The sequence below is a fragment of the Mobula hypostoma genome, chromosome 5, assembly GCF_963921235.1.
Source record: "Mobula hypostoma chromosome 5, sMobHyp1.1, whole genome shotgun sequence".
NCBI lineage: Eukaryota > Metazoa > Chordata > Chondrichthyes > Myliobatiformes > Myliobatidae > Mobula > Mobula hypostoma.
The window spans coordinates 68,550,308-68,574,264 of record NC_086101.1 but is presented as its reverse complement, the minus strand read 5'-3'; the positions used below and the strand labels follow the sequence as shown (position 1 = coordinate 68,574,264).

General features: G+C 44.2%; 1 protein-coding gene across 2 annotated transcripts in view; it reads right to left on the bottom strand.

The window, feature by feature from the left end:
* gpc5a (glypican 5a) overlaps positions 1–23,957 on the bottom strand; it is a 948,795-nt gene that overhangs the window by 916,536 nt on the left and 8,302 nt on the right. For both annotated transcript variants that reach the window (XM_063048513.1, XM_063048514.1), the window contains exon 2: positions 2,290–2,451. In XM_063048513.1, coding sequence (XP_062904583.1) covers positions 2,290–2,451 — 162 coding nt within the window. The remainder of the gene's footprint in view (positions 1–2,289; positions 2,452–23,957) is intronic.

The window sequence follows — 23,957 nt, the reverse complement described above, 5'->3', positions numbered from 1 at the left end:
CCAAAGTTTCATGGGAGTAGTTAAAAAGGTATGAAAAAGACAAACTATGGATTTAAAGGAAGTACAGAACAAATAAGAACATACCAATACTACTACTACTACTCTAAAAATGTACATTAGATCCTAATAGTTATCAACGGAGGGATGCATCCATTGTACACTGCTGTGTTCTTCTGATTGACGGTAAATCAACAAAATCAGCACAGACATCTTGTGCAGATCATGGACTGAATTCATATAATGCTGTCAACAATTGCAACCTCCAAGTCTTCATTTTCATTGTGACATTCAAAATGATTGTTGATACTTCCAAATTCTTCATAGTTCCTAACTTGTTGAAGAAGTGAAATAGCTTCATTTTCACTCCCGGCCATTTCTGGCATCTCCAAGCCTAAATGCTTGAAACCACAGTGAGCAAAACGGTTCTGGATTGTCTTATTGCCTTTTTCTCGCCAAAAATTAGTGACAAATGTCACTGCTTTTTGAACACAAGCTCACAAAACTAATGCTGCCCTCTATAAGCACAGCGTAGTATTTAAAGTGCACACAACTGATGCTAATGAGAAACTGTACAGCAACTGTCTCCTTTACCAATTAAGCAGAATAATGTACCAAATAAAGAAAGGGAATCCCGGCAATTTTTTTTGATTAAATTTCAGTTCTTTGAGAGCTGTCCCAAATAAACGACTACCCTGGTTAACTGATGGAATCCACTGTATATATAAAAGTGATAGCACGAGGCTGAAAACTTGGAGCTCTCTGTGAAAATGCTGTATCTAGTTAAGGAATGCCAATCCAATTTTGTATCAAGGAGTTGTTTTGGAGGAAGCAATGTTTCTTCAAGTTTAACAGATGTGAGCATTAGACATTGCTTTGATGAAATATCAGCTACAAGTACCCAAATTCTCAATTTCATTGCAATATTTTATGCTTATATATACTCCTTTCAAAAGTACTATATATAGTACCATCACTATTAAAAGATTGGACTATTTTTACTGTAAATTATTTTTTTAAATCTTGTAATGGTTTAATGTCGTGCTGCTTTTATATCACATTTTCTTGTTTCTTTTACTCAACTTAATATGAGGTATCAAAGTCCAATAACTGGAAATTGAAACTTCATTGTATCCCTTTTCCTTTAACTTTTCTAAATGCACCTAACAATCTTCTGCTTTTAGAAATTTAGTTATTTAAGTCCTTTATTGTCCATTCAGCATGCTTGCATCACATAGAGCTGTGGTATTTTTTCACATTTTGTTACCTTTGACTACCGAAGAAAGCATTAACACAAATTGTTTTTCACAAAGAATATAGCAATATGAAATGACTACCACAGAAAGAAGCTACACAGATCTAGCAGAAAAGTATCTTTTATTCTGAACCGCATCTTAAACAAACATTGCATTTAACACTGCATACCTACCATCCCTATTAGAGTTTCTATGCAGTTGTTAAGAACGTTATAAAATGATTCAGCATTGTCACTATTTTTATTTTAAATGGCCTTCTAGATCTACAGGATATTTCCAATGTAATTGTGTGTATAACTAAATAACATGATTATTCATTTGGGTCAGACAACTGAAATTCAGGAGATCAAAAGATGTAACAATTATTTTCAAGCTAACATGGGTTATTGTAAATATTCAGTAAAACGTGTTCATTACAAGAAACAAAAGTTTAACAAACATATAACTTAAAGGAAGCTGTCTCTTTGGAATGGCAAATGTAACTTGAAATCAAATTTTCCTGAGACATCAAGGAGATTGTTCATCCTAAATGCTTAAAGAGTTGTAGAACCAATACAGTCGCAGTACTCACCTTACCATAGAGAAGTCCCACCATCTGACTCGACAGGAATTTGGATTGTACTTAACACTAAATGTAATATTATTCAGATGAAAAACTATGTGCCAATGTCATATACTGCAAGTGTATCACTTGCAGATATCCAAGTACACTGTTAAGCATCCAAATCTTCACAACTGAAGTACCAGTCATTATGAAAATTAAACCAGTTACGTTTATAGAAAAACCAAACATCAACATTCTTCAGAACCAGAAAAAAAAGCTGACCAGACACACAAGAATAAACAATCCATGTGTATGGGTGAACTATACTGATTCCTGCACAAAAGTATCATCCAAATTCATTTCCACGCTTTTTTCTGCAGTAATACCGTCATTACTTCTGGCTGCACACATTGTTGTGTTGGCAGATAATAAAGAGTGCAGGCAAAATTATAAGCACTTGAATGACTTCAATTAACACAGATTATTGGTTACCTTGAAAAGCAGCTGCATTCTGTGATATCAAATATTTCAGAGTTGAGCTGGTTGTTTGAAGCAAATGTTGAAGATCTTGGTGAGCTGCTGACTGGTACTGATCTTCCACCTTTCTTGTGCAACACGTTTTGTTCTTTAGTGTGCATACCTGAAGACCAGACCCTATAGGCAAAATAGGAAAGTATAAAATTACACGTTCTCTATAATTAATGCAACGTTGCATAGGCAAAATTATCTGGCAATAAATGCTGTAACTACAGTATGCATCTCTATATCTATTTTCTTTACATTGATAAATGTAGAATCTATTAAGCCTTAAGATCATAAGATATAGTATCAGAAGTGTGCCATTCGACCCATCAAGTCTACAATGCCATTTCATCATGGCTGATTTTCATCCCTCTATCAAGACCATAATAAGACATACAGTGGTGATAGAATACTTGTGAACACTGTAGAATTTGCTCCATTTCTACATAAATATGACCTAAAATGTAATCAGAACTTCATACAAGTCCTAAAACTAAATAAAGAGAACCCTGTTCAATAAATAACACAAAAGACATTATATTTGTTCATTTATTAATTGAGAAAAATTGTCCAATATTACATGTAATTGTTGGAAAGAGTATGTGAACCTCTGGTGTGATGCCTTCTATAAAAGCTATTTGGAGTCATGTGTTCCAATCAGTGAGATGAGATTGGAGGTGTAGGTTGAGAGGTGCCCTGCCTTTTAAAAAAAAGCACACAGTCACGTTACTGACAGAGCCTGCTCTTCTCAAGAAAAAAACAACAGGAATTCTGCAGATGCTGGAAATTCAAGCAACATACATCAAAGTTGCTGGTGAACGCAGCAGGCCAAGCAGCATCTATAGGAAGAGGCGCAGTCGACGTGTCAGGCCGAGACCCTTCGTCAGGACTAACTGAAGGAAGAGTGAGTAAGGGATTTGAAAGCTGGAGGGGGAGGGGGAGATGCAAAATGATAGGAGAAGACAGGAAGGGGGAGGGATAGAGCCGAGAGCTGGACGAGACCCGACGCAGACTGGGAGACCGCTTTGCTGAACATCTACGCTTTGTCCGCCAGAGAAAGCAGGATCTCCCAGTGGCCACACATTTTAATTCCACATCCCATTCCCATTCTGACATGTCTATCCACGGCCTCCTCTACTGTAAAGATGAAGCCACACTCAGGTTGGAGGAACAACACCTTATATTCCGTCTGGGTAGCCTCCAACCTGATGGCATGAACATTGACTTCTCTAACTTCCGCTAGGCCCCACCTCCCCCTCGTACCCCATCTGTTACTCATTTTTATGCACACATTCTTTCTCTCACTCTCCTTTTTCTCCCTCTGTCCCTCTGAATATACCTCTTGCCCATCCTCTGGGTCACCCCCACCCCCCCCTTGTCTTTCTTCCCGGACCTCCTGTCCCATGATCCTCTCGTATCCCCTTTTGCCTATCACCTGTCCAGCTCTTGGCTCTATCCCTCCCCCTCCTGTCTTCTCCTATCATTTTGCATCTCCCCCTCCCCCTCCAGCTTTCAAATCCCTTACTCACTCTTCCTTCAGTTAGTCCTGACGAAGGGTCTCGGCCTGAAACGTCGACTGCGCCTCTTCCTATAGATGCTGCTTGGCCTGCTGCGTTCACCAGCAACTTTGGTGTGTGTGTCTTCTCAAGAAAGATCTTTTCATGTGTACCATGCCTCAATCAAACTGACTTTCAGAGGACCTTAAAAGAAGACTTGTAGAGATGCATGAAGCTGGAAAAGGCTACAAAAGCACTTCTAAAGACCTGAGTGTTCATCAATCCACAGCAAGATAATTTGCCTACAAATGGAGGAAACTCAGTACTGTTGCTATTCTCCCTAGCAGTGGGCATCCTGCAAAGGTCACACCAAGAGCACGAAGTGTGCTGCTGAAGGAGGTGAAAAGGAAACCAAGAATAACAGCAAAGACCAGCAGAAATCTGTTAAGGTCGAGCTAAAGTATCTGTTCATGTGCCCACTATGAGAAAAACACTAAACAAGAACGGTGTTCATGGAAAGATATCATGAAGGTAACCACTGCTCTCCAAAAAAACATTGCTGCATGTCTCAAGTTTGCAAAGGAGCACCTGGAGGTTCCCCAATGCATCTGGGATGATGTCTTGTGGACAGATGAGACAAAAGTTCAACTTCTTGGTAGAAATGCACCCTGCTATGTTTGGAGGAGGAAAAACACTGTGCACCAACACCAAAACCTCATCCCAACTATGAAGCATGATGGAAGGAACATCACAGTTTGGGGGTGCTTTGCTACCTCAGAATCTGGGCAGCTTGCAATCGTTGAGGGAACAGTGAACTCAAAATTGTATCAAGGTATTTTACAGGAGAAGGTCAGTGTAGCAGTCCATCACCTGACGCTTAATTGAAGTTGGATAATGCAACAAGACAATGATCTAAAGGACAAGAGTACATCAACAATATAATGGTTTAAAAGGAAGAAAATTTGTGTTTTGTAATGACCAAGTCAAAGTCCTGACCTTAATCCTATAGAAATGTTGTGGAAGCAGTTCGCGCAAGGAAGCCCACCAACATCCCAGAGTTGAAGCAGGTTTGTAAGGAGGAATAGCCTAAAATTCCTCCAAGCCAATGTTCAGGACTGATCAACAGTTACTGGAAAAGTTTGGCTGAAGTTATTGCTATACTAGTGGGTCACGCCAGTTACTGAAAGCAAAAGTTCACATACTTTTTCCAACAAATACATGTAATATTGGATCATTTTTCTCAATAAATACATTAACAAGAATAATGATTTTTGTGTAATTTTTATAGGGTTCTCTTTATCTTGTCTTAGGACATGTGAAGATCTGATCACATTTTAGGTCATATTTATGCAGAAATAAAAAATTCTAGAGTTCACAAACTTTCTAGCACTACTGTAGGAGCAGACTGTTCTGCAGATTGCTGTATTCTTATTGTTGTACAGACTAGATTCTCGTCAACACTTAATAAACCTACACTGGTACCCCACTTAACACTATCATAAAAAACTGCTAATAAGTATGACAACAATAGGAATCAAACTGAGAATTTCCATGGTGACTTGGTCAATTAGACTGCCCATAGAGGGTAGTGGTGGAGTGGTGTTAGTCTGACTAATGGTCTGTGACAACTGGTCTTCTGCAGGGATGAGTGACGGGACCTGTGTTGTTCATGACAACTGTAAATTACTTGGACAATTATTTACGTGGGCTGACCAGTAAGTTTGCAGATGACACAAAAATTGTAGTTTTAGATAGTCAGGATGGCTGTCAAAGGATACAGCAGAATAAAGATCAGCTGGAAATTTGGGTAGAGAAATGGCAGATGAGGGTCAATCCAGACCAGTGCAAAGGGTCAAATGAAAGAGGTATGTAGATAGTAAGTGTCTTTAGGAGCTCTGATGTGCAGAGGGATCTTCGGGTACAATTCTACAGATCTCTGAAAGTAGCGACACAAGCAGACAGAGTGATAAAGGAAGAGTAGACCGTACTTTCATCAGTCAAAATGTTAAGCATAAAAGTCGAGAACTCATATAGCAGCTGTATAAAACTCTGATCAGATGACATGAAGGGTATTGTGTGCAATCCTGGTGCATTACAGGAAAGATGTGGAGTCTTTGGAGACGGTGCAGAAGAGGTTCACCTGGAGTACAGAGCATTAGCTAAAAGGAGAAGATCGATAAACTTGGATTGCTTTCTTGGGAACAGAGCTGAGGCGCGATTTGATCTGAGTATATAGAATTTTATGAGCAGAGATTCGGTAGTTAAACAAAATATTTCTCCCCAGGGTTGAAATGCCAAATACCAGAAAGAATAGCTTTAAGGTGAAAGACTCAAAGATTCATTGAACATTTATTATGAAATTATGTATGCAGTAAACAATCTTGTGATTTGTCTTCCTGAAGACAGCCATGAAACAAAGAAACAATGTGAAACCCATTCAAAGAAAACATCAAACACCCAATGCACAAAAAAAGGAACATATCGTGCAAGCAGCAGAAAACAAGTGACTAATACACAGAATATTAAACATCAAACTGCAAAGTCTTTGGAACAGTCTAGGAATATTCATCGTAGTTCAGTTCAGTTCAACTTAGCAGTGTGTCATCTGCTGACTACAGGCCGCAGAGTCAGTCAAAGTGCCCTGATCAAAAACACGCAAAATAGCAATGAGAAAAGGTGTAGTCAGAAACCAGAAACACATAATGATACGAACTGCAGAGTCCTCTGAAAATAAGTCCAATACACACCATTCAATACTTGCCCATGACTCAAGACTCCTTCATCTCCCTCTGACAGCAGCAAGTGGGAGGGAGACTGGTCAAACGCAGGCAGATGGCGCTGAACACCCACTCGCGTTCCGCTCTCCCCTTCATTGACTTCAATCTTGTTCGACACTTTATTTAGTGAGATTAGTGAATAATGGAGCCAATCATGGGTTCACATTCCACCATTAGGCCGCATACTCCATTCTCAACCTCTCTCTCGACCACGTTGAATTCTCTCATAGATAGCAGAAGTGACAGATTCCTCAGTTCATACAAAAACACAATTATCAAAATGTAAATTACAGGCTCCAATCATGCACAGATTAGCGGTAGAAGTATATTTCAAAGATGTAGTAGTTCCGTGAACTCTCTGCAGGATGTCACCGTCAGTTGCATTGGCCACTGGTGCCACCTTGAACAAGGGAAAAGTTTAAAGGAGATTTACAAGGCAAGTATGTTTTCCCCACAAACAGTGTGCTTGGTACCAGGGGAAGGTGGAATTAGATAATGACAGCAATGTTTAAGAGGTGTATAGATAGGCACATAAACAAGCACAGAATGGAAGAATGCAGACCATGTGGAGGTAGATAGGATTAGTTTAATTTCACATCAAGGTATGCAGAGACATTATTGGTCTAAATGCCTGTTCCTATACTTTTTCATATTTTATATCATGACTCAGCTTTAAATGAAGTACAAGCTTTGGAAGACATATGCCTAAGTCAAGAAAGTTCTTCTTCTCAGAGGTACAAGAAACATTTTGGCAAAGTCACGCATTTTGGTAAAGAATTTTTCCCAGTGGCCAGTATCGTAGACAACCCCATCATCATCCTTGGCTACATGCAGTTCCATTAAAAGGATAGCCTCACCAAAGGCTGAAGCAAACAAGATTACATTAGAGAGAGCTAGCAGTGGACGTATTCAGTTGTACACCACTTCTACCATGATGGGGCAGAGCATATTCACAGAAACCATTAACCTCATTATGAATTAAACTGCTGGACCTTAATTCAGCTTGTCATTTCTACTTTCCCAAATATGCAACTTTCTAAGCAACATATATGGTGAAGAATATGGTCGATGGCAAACAAAGTCTATATTCTCTTCCAACTTCCCTCAATTCCTTATTTCTTTCTCTCATTTTCTAATTTATTTCGTGCCTTGACAACAGTTGAAAGTTCATAATCTGCAACTCTTCAACTTGAATATGCCACCTCTTTTTACAAAGTTATGAATTGCACCTCCAACCCCTCTGTTAGACCTTGGGTCAATCCCAATGCTGATCCAACCACTTCTTTATAATTGAACTGATACACTCAAAACAAGGTTCTCGGCAACTCAACTGAGAGAGCTTCCAAATTTTTCTTCAATCCTCCCTGGATAGTAATCTCTGTCGTATTATCTGCTTATTTCTAGTCAGTGATGTGGCTTGCATTTCTCCTTAAGTAGATCACAATCATTCACTGCATTTCTCCAAAGCTGTGAATTTTTGCTTCTACTCTGAAACACTGACATGCTCTCGAGCCAAATTATGCTGCTGAAGACCCAAGTCTATTACATTGTATCTTGCTTTTGAATCAGCTAGTGATTGCCCTAGAATTTCCTGCAGCGCAGATACTCATCTTTGAAACCTCCTGACTCAAAGTAGTGGCTGATAACTAATACATTATCAACCATGCTTTTGTAACTTTGGAAATGTACTTCTCAATCACTGAAATCAGACTCTGAAAATTCTCTATTTTTTCCCCAAGTGGGATCTATCTTAAACTACTCAAGGGCAACCTCACTTCCCAAAAGTAACAATTTGTCCAGGCGAGATACTACGACGTTTTACAGGCAGCAAACAAAACTATTAATTTCACATTTTTCTGGACTATGATCACTGCAATCCACAGTCTATAATTCCCTTTTGGCAGTTGTGCTTTTCAACCATCTGTATGACAAGGCATTTTTGCAATATGCTGAAGGATTCAAGTCGGGAGGAGAAGATGGTGGCACATCTGCGCGTGCGCAGCCCTCCGGTGAAAAATGATACTGTATCTGTTAAATAGGGGCCGTGAACAATTCTGATTTGATGGAGAATGGATATGAAAGCACAGAGGAACACCTGGAGAAATTTCTGAAACGCCCGTTCGCTGCTGTCGTTACTGTGTGGTCATGAATCTTTCGGAGGGTAGGCCTCAAAATCCCCGGCCTTGCCTACTTTTGACAGCCGAGAAGGAGGTCGAATCGTTCGGACAGAGATGGCGCTCAGTACTCGGTGTCGGAGAGCTGATCAGTGCTCAAAGGTTTTCGGATGACTCAGGGTTGGATTGTGGTCGGCATGGCAGGGAGAGTTTTTCTTCCTTCTCCCGTCTGTGTGGGATGTGGGACATTTGGGAAACCCTGAACTTTTCTGTGCTCATGGACTTCTTCATCAAGTTATGGTATTGTTATACTGTTTGTAACTATATGTTATAATTATGTGGTTTTGTCAGTTTTTTCAGTCTTGGTCTGTCCTGTGTTTTGTGATATTACACCGGAGGAAATAATGTATCATTTCTGAATGCATGCATTACTAAATAACAATAAAACAGGACTACGTGTCTTCATAGTCTAAAAAAAAACTGGACTCCTGGGAATGCAGGTACTGCTGCAGCGGTCATTGTTGGAGTGGAATGGAGGCCCCATCGAAGCAACAGAGCCCAGGCCCCAGAGCGAGAATTGAACCTATGATAGACCATATGTATAGGTTGTAACTGGGTTACCTGTCTGGACATGCCTGGACATGGCCCTCTGCTGACTGCTCCTGTGGCTCCTCCCACAGACCCCTGAACAAAGGCGATTGTGTCACTGCTCCTCCCTCAGTCCAGGACAGATATTCAGCATGGACGTTGGTCCATTTATTGTTAATAAAGGTCTTTCAGTATTTACTCTACTTCCAGTCTTTTGGAGTAATTGATAGTGCATCAATTTTATGAACAGTAATTTTAAGCATGGAACACGTCCTGAGACCCGTGAAGCTAGACCTCAACCCGCAAACACCTGAAGCCAGAAACGCTTTTGAACTCTGGCTGGCTTGGTCTACGCAATGATTAGAGACCAGCCGAGCTACGACGGCGCGATGAGCGCCCTCAGAAGACAATACCTGCGGCTGGTAAACACCGTCTATGCGCAACATCACTTAGCGACGCGGCAGCAGCAGCCTGGAGAGTCAAGCGCTGAGTTCGTCCGGGCCCTACAGACACTCGTGTGGGCCTGCGATTGCCGAGGGCTGACAGCCGAAGAGTATGCGGAGCTCCAGTAAGAGACGCCTTCGTCACGGGGACCAGGTCAGTCTATGTGCGCCAGCAGCTGCTGGAACACGCCAACCTTACCTTACGTTCGGCGATTGAGCTGGCCGACACGCTGGAGGCCGCTCTGCACAACTCTAATGCTTTCCAGGCACGTTATCTCCTGACGACCTCATGGACGCCGCAGACCCCGCAACCCGCCGATGAATCGACCACGGCTGCTGCCAGTCGCGAGTCCGCGAAGTGCTACTTCTGCGGACTCAAGAAGTACCCCCCGAAACGCTGCCTGGCCCGAGAAGCTACCTGCTCCAGCTGCGGAAAGAAGGGCCACTTCGCCAAGGCCTGTAAGTCCAAACCGCGAGCGGGATCGAGCAGCGCCGCATGCAAGGCATGGGAGTCACCATCTTAGCTGTCGCCATCTTGCCTGCACGCCGCCACCATGTGCGAGACATGGGGGTGGCCATCTTGGTCGGCGCCACCTCGCACCACCTACGACCCACGGGTGCACACCAGGCACCCCACTGCGCCGGACCAAGACAGCGACTCAACTCTGGCCTCTGTGACCCTCGACCAAAGCGCTCCCCACCAGCTCGAAAGGTCAATGATGAACATCCTGGTGGAGGGGTGCAGGACAAGCTGCCTGTTTGACACGGGCAGCACGGAGAGTTTTATCCACCCGGACACGGTGTAGCATTGTGGACTCGCGATACGGCCGGTAAGCCAGAGGGTCGCCATGGCTTCCGGGTCACATACAACAGACATCCGGGGGGAGGTTGTGTAGCGACACTATTTGTGCAGGGTACAGAATATCGAGACTTTACATTACTGGTCAAGCCTCAACTGTGTGCCCCTGTGCTATTGGGGTTCGACTTCCAGAGCCACCTGAAAAGCGTGCCAATGGAGTATAATGGCCCCCCCCCCACCAATCACTGTCGGAAATCCTCAGTTTTGTAGGAATACGTCACATACCCCGCTACTGACCACCGCCACACAGTGACCCGCACATCCCACCCAACACCATGCCAACAGCCGCACTACGGACACCACTTGCGGCCTCTCCACCCTCAAGATCCCCCCCCCCCACCGCTTTTCACCAGCCTGACCCCCGACTGTAAACCTGTGACAACTAAAAGCAGGAGGTACAGCGCGGGGGACAGAGCTTTCATTAAGTCGGAGGTGCAGCGGCTGCTCAGGGAGGGGGTCATTAAGGCAAGCACAAGTCCTTGGAGGGCGCAGGTGGTCGTTGTTCGGAACGGGGAGAAAAATAGGATGGTCGTGAACTATAGTCAGACCATCAATAGGTTCATGCAGCTCGACGCGTACCCTCTACCCCGCATCACGGATATGGTCAATCAGATAGCACAGTACAAGGAGTACTCGAACATAGACCTAAAATCCGCTTACCATCAGCTCCCCATCCACCGGGAGGACTGCCCTTACACTGCCTTCAAGGCGGACGGCAGGCTTTATCAATTCCTGCGCGTCCCCTTCGGTGTCACAAATGGTGTACCTGTCTTCCAGAGGGAAATGGACCGGATGGTGGACCAGTGCCAACTGAAGGCCACGTTTCCATATCTGGATAACATCACCACCTGCGGTCACGACTGGCAGGATCACGACAACAACCTCTGACAATTTTTCCAAGCAGCCAAAGCTTTCAATCTCACCTATAACAAGGACAAGTGTGTATTTGGGACCACCCGATTTGCTATCTTTGGGTGTGTCGTGGAGAATGGAGTCATTGGCCCTGACCCTGACCGTATGCGTCCCCTGTTGGAACTCCCTCTTCCCAACACCCTCAGAGCCCTCAAAAGGTGCCTGGGCTTCTTTTCATATTACGCCCAATGGGTCTCTAACTATGCAGACAAGGCCCGCTCCCTGGTCAAGTCCACCACATTCCCCCTCTCAGCCGAGGCCTGTGCGGCCTTCAGTCACGTAAAAGGGGACATTGCCAAAGCAGCAATGCATGTGGTGGATGAGGCCATTCCCTTCCAAGTAGAGAGTGACGCCTTCGACTTTGCACTGGCTGCTACCCTCAACCAGGCAGGAAGACCCGTGGCGTTCTTCTCCCGTACCCTTCAAGGCCCTGAAATTCGGCACTCCGCGGTGGAGAAAGAGGCCCAGGCCATAGTGGAAGCTATTAGGCACTGCAGGCACCATCTCGCCAGCAAAAAGTTCACCCTGCTGACTGACCAGCGCTCAGTCGCATTCATGTTTAGCAACCAACAGCGGGGCAAAATCAAAAATGATAAAATTCTGAGGTGGAGAATCGAACTCTGCACCTTCAACTATGACATCATGTACAGGCCTGGGAAGCTCAACGAGCCCTCCGATGCCCTATCCCGGGGAACATGCACCAGCGCGCAGATCGACCGGCTATACGCCCTACATGTAGACCTTTGCCACCCGGGGGTCACCCGGCTTTTCCACTTCGTGAAAGCCCAGAACCTGCCTTACTCCCTTGAGGAGATCAGGACAACGACCAGGGACTGCCAAGTCTGCGCAGAGTGCAAACCGCACTTCTACCGACCCAAAAAGGCACAACTTATCAAGACCACCCGCCCATTTGAGCGACTGAGTGTCGACTTTAAGGGCCTCCTTCCCTCCACCGACCGCAATGTGTAATTTCTTAATGTAATCGACGAGTACTCGCAGTTCCCCTTCGCCATCCCCTGCCCCGATACCACTACCACGTCAGTCATAAAAGCCCTGCACAAGCTCTTCACTCTGTTTGGATTTCGGATACCCATGCTATATCCACAGTGACAGAGGGTCCTCATTTATGAGTGACAAGCTGTGCCAATACCTGCTGGCTAGGGGAATTGCAACTAGTCACAAGCTATAATCCCCAGGGGAGTGGACAGGTGGAGAAGGAGAATGCCACGGTGTGGAAAGCCACACTCTTAGCCCTCAGGTCAAAGGGACTGTCAGTCTCCCGCTGGCAGGAGGTCCTTCCCGAGGCACTCCACTCCATCTGCTCCCTGTTATGCACGTCCACCAATGCCACCCCTCATGAGCGACTCTTTTCTTTTCCCAGGAGGTCGACCACTGGGACCACCCTACCAACTTGGCTGACGTCCCCGGGGCCAGTGCTGCTCCGGAAACACGTGAGGAGCAATAAATACTACCCAATGGTCGAGAGGGTTCACTTACTTCATGCGAACCCCCAGTACGCCTACGTGGTTTTATCTGATAGGCGGGAGGACACAGTCTCCAGATGCGACCTAGCGCCCGCAGGAGCTCCGGGCCCCTACCCTGAACACTCCGTGGTGACTATTGATCCCGTACCCACCGATATATATACCCACGAGATACCGCGCACTCCAAGCCCTACACAGACACCACACGACACTCCCATACCGGGCACGACGCACACACACGAGGGATTACCGACGCCTAACGTGCTGGCACCTGAAGTCAGGCCGGAGCCAGCACAACCGCCATCGCCGGTGCAATCACCGCCGGTGCTACGTAGATCACAGCGACGGACTCGACCGCCTGATAGACTTGACCTGTAAATATACTTCTTGTAAATATTGTCAGTCACTTCACCCCGTGGGACTGTTTGTTTAAAAAGGAGGGGTGAATGTGGTAAACCATATACATAGGTTGTAACTGGGTTACCTGTCTGGATATGCCTGGACATGCCCCTCTGCTGACTGCTCCTGTGGCTCCTCCCACAGACCCCTGAACAAAGGCGATTGTGTCACTGATCCTCCCTCAGTCCAGGACAGATACTCAGCATGGACGTTGGTCCATTTACTGTTAATAAAAGCCTTTCAGTATTTACTCTACTTCCAGTCTTTAGGAGTAATTGATAGTGCATCAGATCCAATGTTTGCCATTGCTGGGGCTGGCTTGAAGCTAAATGGAAGAAGCGTGACCCAGGCCCTAGAGCAAAAATTGAACTGATTTCGGCCAATTTAAGCGCCAAACCAGATTAAAAAGACGAAGGCATCAAAGCCAAGGACAAAGGACACTAGTGTTCTGCTCACTGCTCCATAAGGTTTCTGGTAAACAACAGATGGTGCAATCCTGGTCATATTACGATCAAGGAACATGTTTGTAGCCCAGATATTGAACTTTTTGCTGTTGGACTCCAGCCATATTATTTGCCAAGGGAAATCTCACATACAATTGTGGTTGTTGTGTACATCCCTCCCTCTGCCAACCCGACGTCAGTGTGTAACATCATTTACACCGTCATAGCCAGATTACAAACCCAGCACCCAAGTGCCCTCATTACCATCTCGGGTGACTTCAACCATGTTACCATGGCTAGAACACTGCCCAACTTCACGCAGTATGTGAGCTGTACAACCAGAGGGGAGAGGACTCTGGATTTGATGTATGCTAATGTTGAGGATGCATACAGCTCCTCTCCTCCCCCCATTGGGAAGGTCAGATCACAACCTGGTGCATCTCAAACCCTGCTACGTGCCTCTGGTGAAGAGTAAACCTGCAACATCGAGGACAGTGAGGAAATGGTCGGAGGAGGCTTATGAGGCACTCCAAGGTTGTTTTGAGGTGACAGACTGGCAGGCACTCTGTGAGCCACATGGAGAGGATATTGATGGGCTTACAGAGTGCATCACTGGTTACATCAGCTTCTGTGTGGACTGCAATGTTCCGACAAGAACTGTCCTTTGTTATTCAAATAACAAGCCATGGGTGACAAAGGACATTACGGACATCCTGAACACTAAAAAGAGGGCGTTTAGAGATGGAAATAGGGAGGAGCTGAGGGTAATACAGAGGGACCTGAAAGCCAGGATCAGGGAGGCTAAAGACAGGTACAGGAGGAAGCTTGAGTGGAAACTCCAGCAGAACAAAATGACAGAGGTCTGGAGTGGGATGAGGACCATCACTGGGTTCCGGCAAACTAGCAACGGAGGAGCTGAAGGCAGTGTGGACAGGGTCAACGAACTTAACCTGTTCTTTAACAGATCTGACATTGTGGCCCCGGCCCATCCCCCACATGATACATCTGTTGTCAGCCCCCAACCAACACATATTCCACTCTCCCCTCCTACCCCTCCTCACAGTCCCCCACCCTGCTCTCATGACTATACCCCTTCCCCACACGAAACCACGATGGTGGGCTTCACAGCTGAACAGGTGAGAAGACAGTTGAAACGTCTCAACCCAAGCAAGGCTGCAGGCCCGGATGGTGTCGGTACCAGGGTGCTCAAAGCCTGTGCCCCTCAGCTATGTGGAGTACTTCACCATGTCTTCAACCTGAGCCTGAGTCTCCAGAGGGTTCCTCTGCTGTGGAAGACATCCTGCCTCGTCCCTGTGCCGAAGACGCTGCATCCCATAGTCATAGTCATAGTCATACTTTATTGATCCCGGGGGAAATTGGTTTTTGTTACAGTTGCACCATAAATAATTAAATAGTAATAAAACCATAAATAGTTAATTAGTAATATGTAAATTACACCAGGAAATAAGTCCAGGACTAGCCTTGCAACTTGGACAGCATCCTCTTTTCAGACACCACCGTCAGAGAGTCCAGTTCCATCCCCACAACATCACTGGCCTTACGAATGAGTCTGTTGATCCTGTTGGTGTCTGTTACCCTCAGCCTGCTGCCCCAGCACACAACAGCAAATATGATCGCACTGGCCACCACAGACTCGTAGAACATCCTCAGTATTGTCCGGCAGATGTTAAAGGACCTCAGTGTTCTCAGGAAATAGAGACGGCTCTGACCCTTCTTGTAGACAGCCTCAGTGTTTATTGACCAGTCCAGTTTATTGTCAATTCGTATCCCCAGGTATTTGTAATCCTCCACCATGTCCACACTGACCCCCTGGATGGAAACAGGGGTCGCCGGTACCTTAGCTCTCCTCAGGTCTACCACCAGCTCCTTAGTCTTTTTCACATTTCCCAGTGGCCTCAATGACTACAGACCAGTGGCTTTGACCTCCCACATCATGAAGACCCTGGAGAGACTTGTTCTGGAGCTGCTCCGGCCTATGGTTAGGCCACACTTAGATCCCCTCCAGTTTGCCTATCAACCCCGACTAGGAGTTCAGGATGCCATCGTCTACCTGCTGAACCGTGTCTACGCCCACCTGGACAAGCCAGCGAGCACTGTGAGGGTCATGTTTTTTGAATTCTCCAGTGCATTCAACACCATCCGCCCTGCTCTGCTGGGGGAGAAGCTGACAACGATGCAGGTGGATGCTTCCCTGGTGTCATGGATTCTTGATTACCTGACTGGCAGACCACAGTAGGTGTGCTTGCAACACTGTGTGTCCGACAGAGTAATCAGCAGCACTGGGGCTCCACAGGGGACTGTCTTGTCTCCCTTTCTCTTCACCACTTACACCTCGGACTTCAACTACAGTACGGAGTCTTGCCATCTTCGGAAGTTTTCGGATGACTCTGCCATAGTTGGATGTATCAGCAAGGGAGATGAGGCTGAGTACAGGGCTACGGTAGGAAACTTTGTCACATGGTGTGAGCAGAATTATCTGCAGCTTAATGTGAAAAAGACTAAGGAGCTAGTGGTGGACCTGAGGAGGGCTAAGGCACCAGTGACCCCTGTTTCCATCCAGGGGGTCAGTGTGGGCAGGGTGGAGGTTTACAAATATCTGGGGATACGAATTGACAATAAACTGGATTGGTCAAAGAACACTGAGGCTGTCTACAAGAAGGGTCAGAGCCGTCTCTATTTCCTGAGGAGACTGAGGTCCTTTAACATCTGCCGGACGATGCTGAGGATGTTCTACGAGTCTGTGGTGGCCAGTGCTATCATGTTTGCTGTTGTATGCTAGGGCAGCAGGCTGAGGGTAGCAGACACCAAGAGAATCAACAAACTCGTTCGTAAGGCCAGTGATGTTGTGGGGATAGAACTGGACTTTCTGACGGTGGTGTCTGAAAAGAGGATGCTGACCAAGTTGCATGCCATCTTGGACAATGTCTCCCATCCACTACATAATGTACTGGTTGGGCACAGGAGTACATTCAGCCAGAGACTCATTCCAGCGACATGCAACACTGAACCTCATAGGAAGTCATTCCTGCCTGTGGCCATCAAACTTTACAACTCCTCCCTTGGAAGGTCAGACACCCTGAGCCAATAGGTTGGTCCTGGCATAATTTACATATTACTATTTAATTATTTATGGTTTTATATTGCTATATTTATACTCTATTCTTGGTTGGGGCAACTGTAACGAAAATCAATTTCCCATGGGATCTATAAAGTATGACTATGACTATGATTCACCTCAGTGCTAAATTGATTCTCCAGCTGTGGCCAGCAACCACTGGCACTCATCTCAGCGCTGTTGCTGAGGCCTGCTGCCATTGAGCTCCTGGACTGGCAGCAACGCTGAACTGGCTCCGTGGCAGTAGACTCACTTTTGGGGACCCTGCAGTTCATGTTCTGTTTGTTATTTGTTTACTTTCTTATTGTTTGCAGAATTTTTTCCTTCTTCTCACACATTGGGTGTTTGACAGTCTGTGCTTTTTAAAATGGTTCTCCTGTGTTTCTTTGCTGTGTGGCTAACTATAAAGAGATAAACCTCATTTATTACTTAGATAATAAATGCACTTTGAACTTTGAAATCCAGCCTGTCTTTCAACAACTTGCTGTGTGAGGGTAATACCACTGATATTTGTTCTTTTTGGTGTTTCTCGTTTGATTGTAATTTGAGATAACTGCTCATAAAGTTATTCTGTCTTCTTTTGAGCATCCTTCCACTCTGGTCCTCCGTACTGTTTAGCTCTCTCAATGTTTAGTTTTTCAATCAGATTTTTTGTTCAGTTTCAACATCCAATCCTGCCAACTATTTTCTTTTTCCTGAGTTTAAATGGTGTTGCTCTATCTTTTTAACTATTTTCAATTTTTACACTAGAGCAATAGAAAAATGCTCTACACAGAAAAATGAACAGGCCCTTAAATGGAACATTTACATGCTGCCCTTTGCACCTATCTGCCCTGACCCCATTCATCCACATTAGCTCTGTAGTGCTCCATGCCTTGGCAATTTAAGTACGCCTTAAATTTCACAAGAGAATCTGTCTTCAACAGCTCTTCACAGAGCACATTCCAGATTCTAAGCTATCTCTTAAATAAAAATATTCCCCCTCAAATCCCATCTAAACCTCCTACCTCTCACCTTGAAACTTGCCCTTGGCTTAAATAACAATCTAGGGAAAAAAGATACTTTTAAACTATCCATCCAACTCATGATTTCATATATCACTATCAGGTCACCACACAGTTTCTCCAGGGCAATCTGGTCTCTCACAAATTAAATATCCCAATCCAGGCAGATTCCTGGTGAACATCCTCTGCATCCTCTCCAGTACAATCATATCCCTCAAAAGCGTGGAAGCCAGAACAGCCAAAATTGCATAAAATATTCTAACTGTGACCTAAACAATGTTTTATGAAGTTGCAGACTGACATCCCAGCTCTTATTGGCTATGCCATTCCAAATGAATACAAGCATTCCATACCAGTTCATCATTTTACCTACATGTGTAGTCTCTTTCAGGGATCGACGGACTTATACCACTGGTCCTCAAAGCAACATTAATGATTCTACCTTTGACAACATTCCCAAAATGGATCATTTCACACTGTCAGGATTAAATACTGATTGCCAATTCTCCGTCTAACTTTCTAGTTGATCTTCATTGTCCAGAAATTTACTTATCATACCTGTGACATTCACATCCAAGTCACTAATATATATTACAAATGTCATAGTTCTTTGTACAATTGTTGTGATACACCAATGGTCACAGAATTTCAAAGAGAAAATCGACACCCCCACCACGAAACTCTGCCTCCATGTCAATTTTGGGTCAAATTAGCCAGATTGCTTTGAATCCCATAAGTTCTCTCCTTAGACCATAAGACATGGGAGCAGAATTAGGCCAGTCAGCCCATCGAGTCTGCTCCGCCATTCCCTCATGGCTGATCCTTCTGGAAGAGCCGCAGGAACGTACTGCTCTAGCAGTGATTACATGCCATTACTTCACTACAGTTAGCACAATGTCTTTTATGCACGCTTTGAAGGGGAGAAAAACACTACACCTCTGTGAATCCCCATAATATCTAGCAACACTGCGATCTCTGTCGCAGAAGGCAATGTCACAATATCCTTCAAGGGTGAACCTCCTGACAGTGTACCTGCCCAAGTATTGGACCCTGTGCTGACCAACTGGCTGGAGTGTTCAAAGACATTTTCACTCTCTTGTTCTTGTGGTTTGAGGTTCTCATCGGAAGGGCAGCAATCATGCTGGTGCCTAAGAAGACGAGGTTGAACAGCCTGAACGGCAATCAACTGGAAGCACTCAATTTTACCGCAGCAAAGTGCTTAGAAAGGTTGGTTCCCGCCTGAGGAAGGACATGGATCCACTGCAATTTAACAGCACAATAGGTGATGCAATCCCACTGGCTCTCCACTCAACTTCAGAGCATGTAGTGTTTGTCAAGAAGTTGTTTATTGATTAGAGCTCAGCATTAAATATCGGCATCCCCTCAGCAAGCTTCTAAGCCTGGTCCTCTATACTTCCATCCGTAACACCTCCTCCTTGCTGAGAATCAATACACTCATGGATGTGTGCTTAGCCCACTGCTCTACTCTCTCCGTCCTCATGACCAAATAGCTCAGTACAGCTCAAACACCATCAATACATTCACAAATAAAACCACCGCTGTTGGCAAAATCTCAGATAACAAGAAGGCATTCAAGAGTTAGTTAGTGGATAGGCTGCTTTCATGGTGTCGTGATGAGCACCTACATTCATAGGCTCCCTCGCTCAAAAAAGCTTCTGATCCTATTCCACAACATTTCCAGACTAACCTCAGGCTCAACTACACATTAAGCTGTAAACTTTCCTGGGCTTCTTATTCTGAGTAATTGCTCCAGTCAATTCTATTTTTACAATTTATAGTAATTGTGCCTTTGCACTGTACTGCTGCTGCAAAACAACAAATTTCACATCATGTAATATAGTAACATTAATTTGATTCTAATGAATCTCTTCTCCACTCTCTATTGCTGCCCCAATTTTTTTGTGTAGGGCAGTGACCAAGATGATATGCCATGTTCTAAGTGTGATCTTAACAAATTTTTAAACAACTTTTAAACAATTTTTAAACACAATTGTTATACGTTTATATATGGTTAGAACTGCAACATTACGTTCCAACTCTTATACTCGGAGTCTCCATCTATGAAAGCAAGCATACAAAATAGTCCAAGTACCATAGCCACCTTATCTGGTATTATAGCTCACCTTCAGTGAGCTATGGACTGGCATCCCAATTCTCTCTATATACAGTGGCATGCAAAAGTTTGGGCACCCCGATCAAAATTTCTGTTACTGTGAATAGCTAAGCGAGTAAAAGATGAACTGATATCCAAAAGGCATAAAGTTAAAGATGACACATTTCTTTAATATTTTAAGAAAACTTTTTTAGTTCCATCTTTTACAGTTTCAAAATAACAAAAAAGGAAAAGGGCCCAAAGCAAAAGTTTGGGCACCCTGCATGGCAGTACTTAGTAACACCCATTTGACAAGTAGCACAGCTTGTAAAAGCTTTTTGTAGCCAGCTAAGAGTCTTTCAATTCTTGTTTAGGGGATTTTCGCCCATTCTTCCTTGCAAAAGGCTTCTACTTCTGTGAGATTCTTGGGCTGTCTTGCACGCACTGCTCTTTTGAAGTCAATCCACAGATTCTCGATGATGTTTAGGTCAGGGGACTGTGAGGGCCATGGCAAAACCTTCAGCTTGCACCACTGTGGATTCTGAGGTGTGTTTAGGTTCATTATCCTATTGTAGAAGCCATCTTCTTTTCATCTTCGGCTTTTTTACAGACGGTGTGATGTTTGCTTCCAGAATTTGCTGGTATTTAATTGAATTCATTCTTCCCTCTACCAGTGAAATGTTCCCTGTGCCACTGGCTGCAACACAAGCCCAAAGCATGATCGATCCACCCCCGTGCTTGACAGTTGGAGTGGGGCTCTTTTCATGAAATTCTGCACACTTTTTTCTCCAAACATACCTTTGCTCATTGCGGCCAAAAAGTTCTACTTTAACTTCATCATCCACAGGACTTGTTTCCAAAATGCATCAGGCTTGTTTAGATGTTCCTTTGAACCTTTTGAATAGAACTTTTTGGCTGCAATGACTTACCATATATCCCTTTAGGTGATCATTCAGATCAATCAAATTCAGGGATTCTCCGTGTGACCACTTCACACAGTCGCCTTTCTGCCTCTGGAATGATAAAATGCATTCCTCTTTTTTCAGAAGCTTGTCAGCCCTGACAGTGACGGCAGATTTTCCTATCCATTGAGTCCATAAGAGCCTGTTGATTTCATGATGAAGCTACCGTTTTCACTCACATCACAAGATTTTGGCATAGAAGACAAAACCAACAACTTTGAGGCATCCATGGGTTTAAACATTTCAATATTATTTTAATAAGCTCCTCAAGGAGAAATCTCTTGCCAAACATGCATTTCTGAATGAACTACTGAAACAGACACACCCAAACTAAATGCTCTCCAAAGTTTATGCTCCTGCATTACTGCACTTCACTCTATGTTGTTACTATCTTGATAATAAAACAGCTTCTTTTTGTACAAAAGGGTACTAAACATCTCCAGACAAGGAACTTCATATCTATCCTGTCTGATCTTCCATGTCTCAAGAGGCATTGAAGTTGTATGGGATATTGGTGATGCCATACCTGGCCCACTGTACACAGTCTGCTTCTTTATTCAATACAAAATACAGTAGCATTGAAGGCAGTCCAAAAGAAATTCACCTGTCTAGTTCCTGGGATGAGGTTCATCTATCAAGATACGGCTGAACAAGCTAGGTCTGTACTCCTTGGAGTTCAGAAGAATGAGTGGTGATTCTTTTAAAACATAAGAGGGCATAACATGGTAGATATCAACATGCTTTCACTAGAAGGTGAATTTCAAATAAGGGGGCATAGCTTCAAAATGATTTTATTTTATATTTAGAGATACAGCTGGGAACTGGCCCTTCTGGCCCAACGAGCCACGCCACCCAGCAATCCACCTACTTAACCCTAGCCTAATCTATGACAATTTACAATGGTCAATTAACCTACTAACCAGTACGTCTTTGGACTATGGGAGGAAACCAGAGCACCCAAAGGAAATGTATGCAGTCACAGGGAGAATGTACAAACTCCTTACAGTCGCCCCAGGAATGAAATTCCAGACTCTGACACCCCAAGCTGTAATAGTGCCCCATTTATTACATTTATAATCATGAAAAAAGGGATACAGAAGCTCCTTCTTGCAGAGAATGGAGAATCTCTGAAATTCTCAACCTTAAAGGGAGTTATGGGATCTCTGGAAGTATTCTAAGTGGTGTTGGATAAACTTTCAACGATCAGGGGCTGGAGGGCGATGGGGATCTGGCACTGAATTGAGGCCTGCAGCAGATCAGCCTGATCACATTTAATGGTGAGGCTGGCTTGAGGGGCCAAGCTGCCTGTTCCTAATTCTTTTCCCTTGTTGTTTTCTGCCAGTGCAAAGGACTGTTCAATTCTTCACCAAAGGACCCATACTTTGCCACATTTTCCTTATTAATGCTCTTCAGGAGTCAACTAGTACTTTTGTGCTTTACTGTACAGACGTTACAGTAATCATCTCAAGTTCATTGCCTATTACTGACATAAATTGTGAAGCTTCTACAACATATCTGTTGACTGCCCTTGGATGTTTCAAATGAAGGCTAAAGCCTGGAACATTGTTAACTAAAGAAAATTAATATGACCCAAATTAATATGTCTTGTCTCCCTTTCTCTTCACCATTTACACCTCGGACTTCAACTACTGCACGGAGTTTTGTCATCTTCAGAAGTTTTCTGATGACTCTGCCACAGTTGGATGCATCAGCAAGGGAGATGAGGCTGAGTACAGGGCTACGGTAGGAAACTTTGTCACATGGTGTGAGCAGAATTATCTGCAGCTTAATGTGAAAAAGACTAAGGAGCTGGTGGTAGACCTGAGGAGAGCAAAGGTACCGGTGACCCCTGTTTCCATCCAGGGGGTCAGTGTGGGCAGGGTGGAGGATTACAAATACCTGGGGATACGAATTGACAATAAACTGGACTGGTCAAAGAACACTGAGGCTGTCTACAAGAAGGGTCAGAGCCATCTCTATTTCCTGAGGAGACTGAGGTCCTTTAACATTTGCCGGACGATGCTGAGGATGTTTTACAAGTCTGTGGTGGCCAGTGCTATCATGTTTGCTGTTGTGTGCTGGGGCAGCAGGTTGAGGGTAGCAGATACCAACAGAATCAACAAACTCATTCGTAAGGCCAGTGACGTTGTGAGAATGGAACTGGACTCTCTCACGGTGGTGTCTGAAAAGAGGATGCTGTCCAAGTTGCATGCCATCTTGGTCAATGTCTCCCATCCACTACATAATGTACTGGGTGGGCACAGGAGTACATTCAGCCAGAGACTCATTCCACCGAGATGCAGCACAGAGAGTCATAGGAAGTCATTCCTGCCTGTGGCCATCAAACTTTACAATTCCTCCCTTGGAGGGTCAGACACCCTGAGCCAATAGACTGGTCCTGGACTTATTTCATAATTTACTGGCATAATTTACGTATTACTATTTAACTATTTATGGTTCTATTACTATTTATTATTTATGGTGCAACTGTAACGAAAACCAATTTCCCCCGGGATCAATAAAGTATGACTATGACTAAACTTATAAAACTTGAGGAATTAGAGCAGTAAAGCTATTCTTTAAAATTAGTGAATTTTCAGATTTCAAATCAGAACATAAAATGCATTGCCACTTCAGAAATAGTCATAATGCTTTAAATAATACGAAATTCAATTAAATGCTAACTAAATATGCCAAATTAAATCAAGCACCAAGAACACCAAGTTGCTGAAACTGATCATCACCAAGCAGGATACACATTAATTGAAACAGCACAAATACAAAATTAATTGGGGAAAAAGTGATCCATGGACTGCCTGCACAGTCATAACTTAGTGAGACGTCAATGAGCCTAAAGCTTCAAATGTGCATTCACAGTTGTGATGTCATAAAAAGGCACCATTAGTTT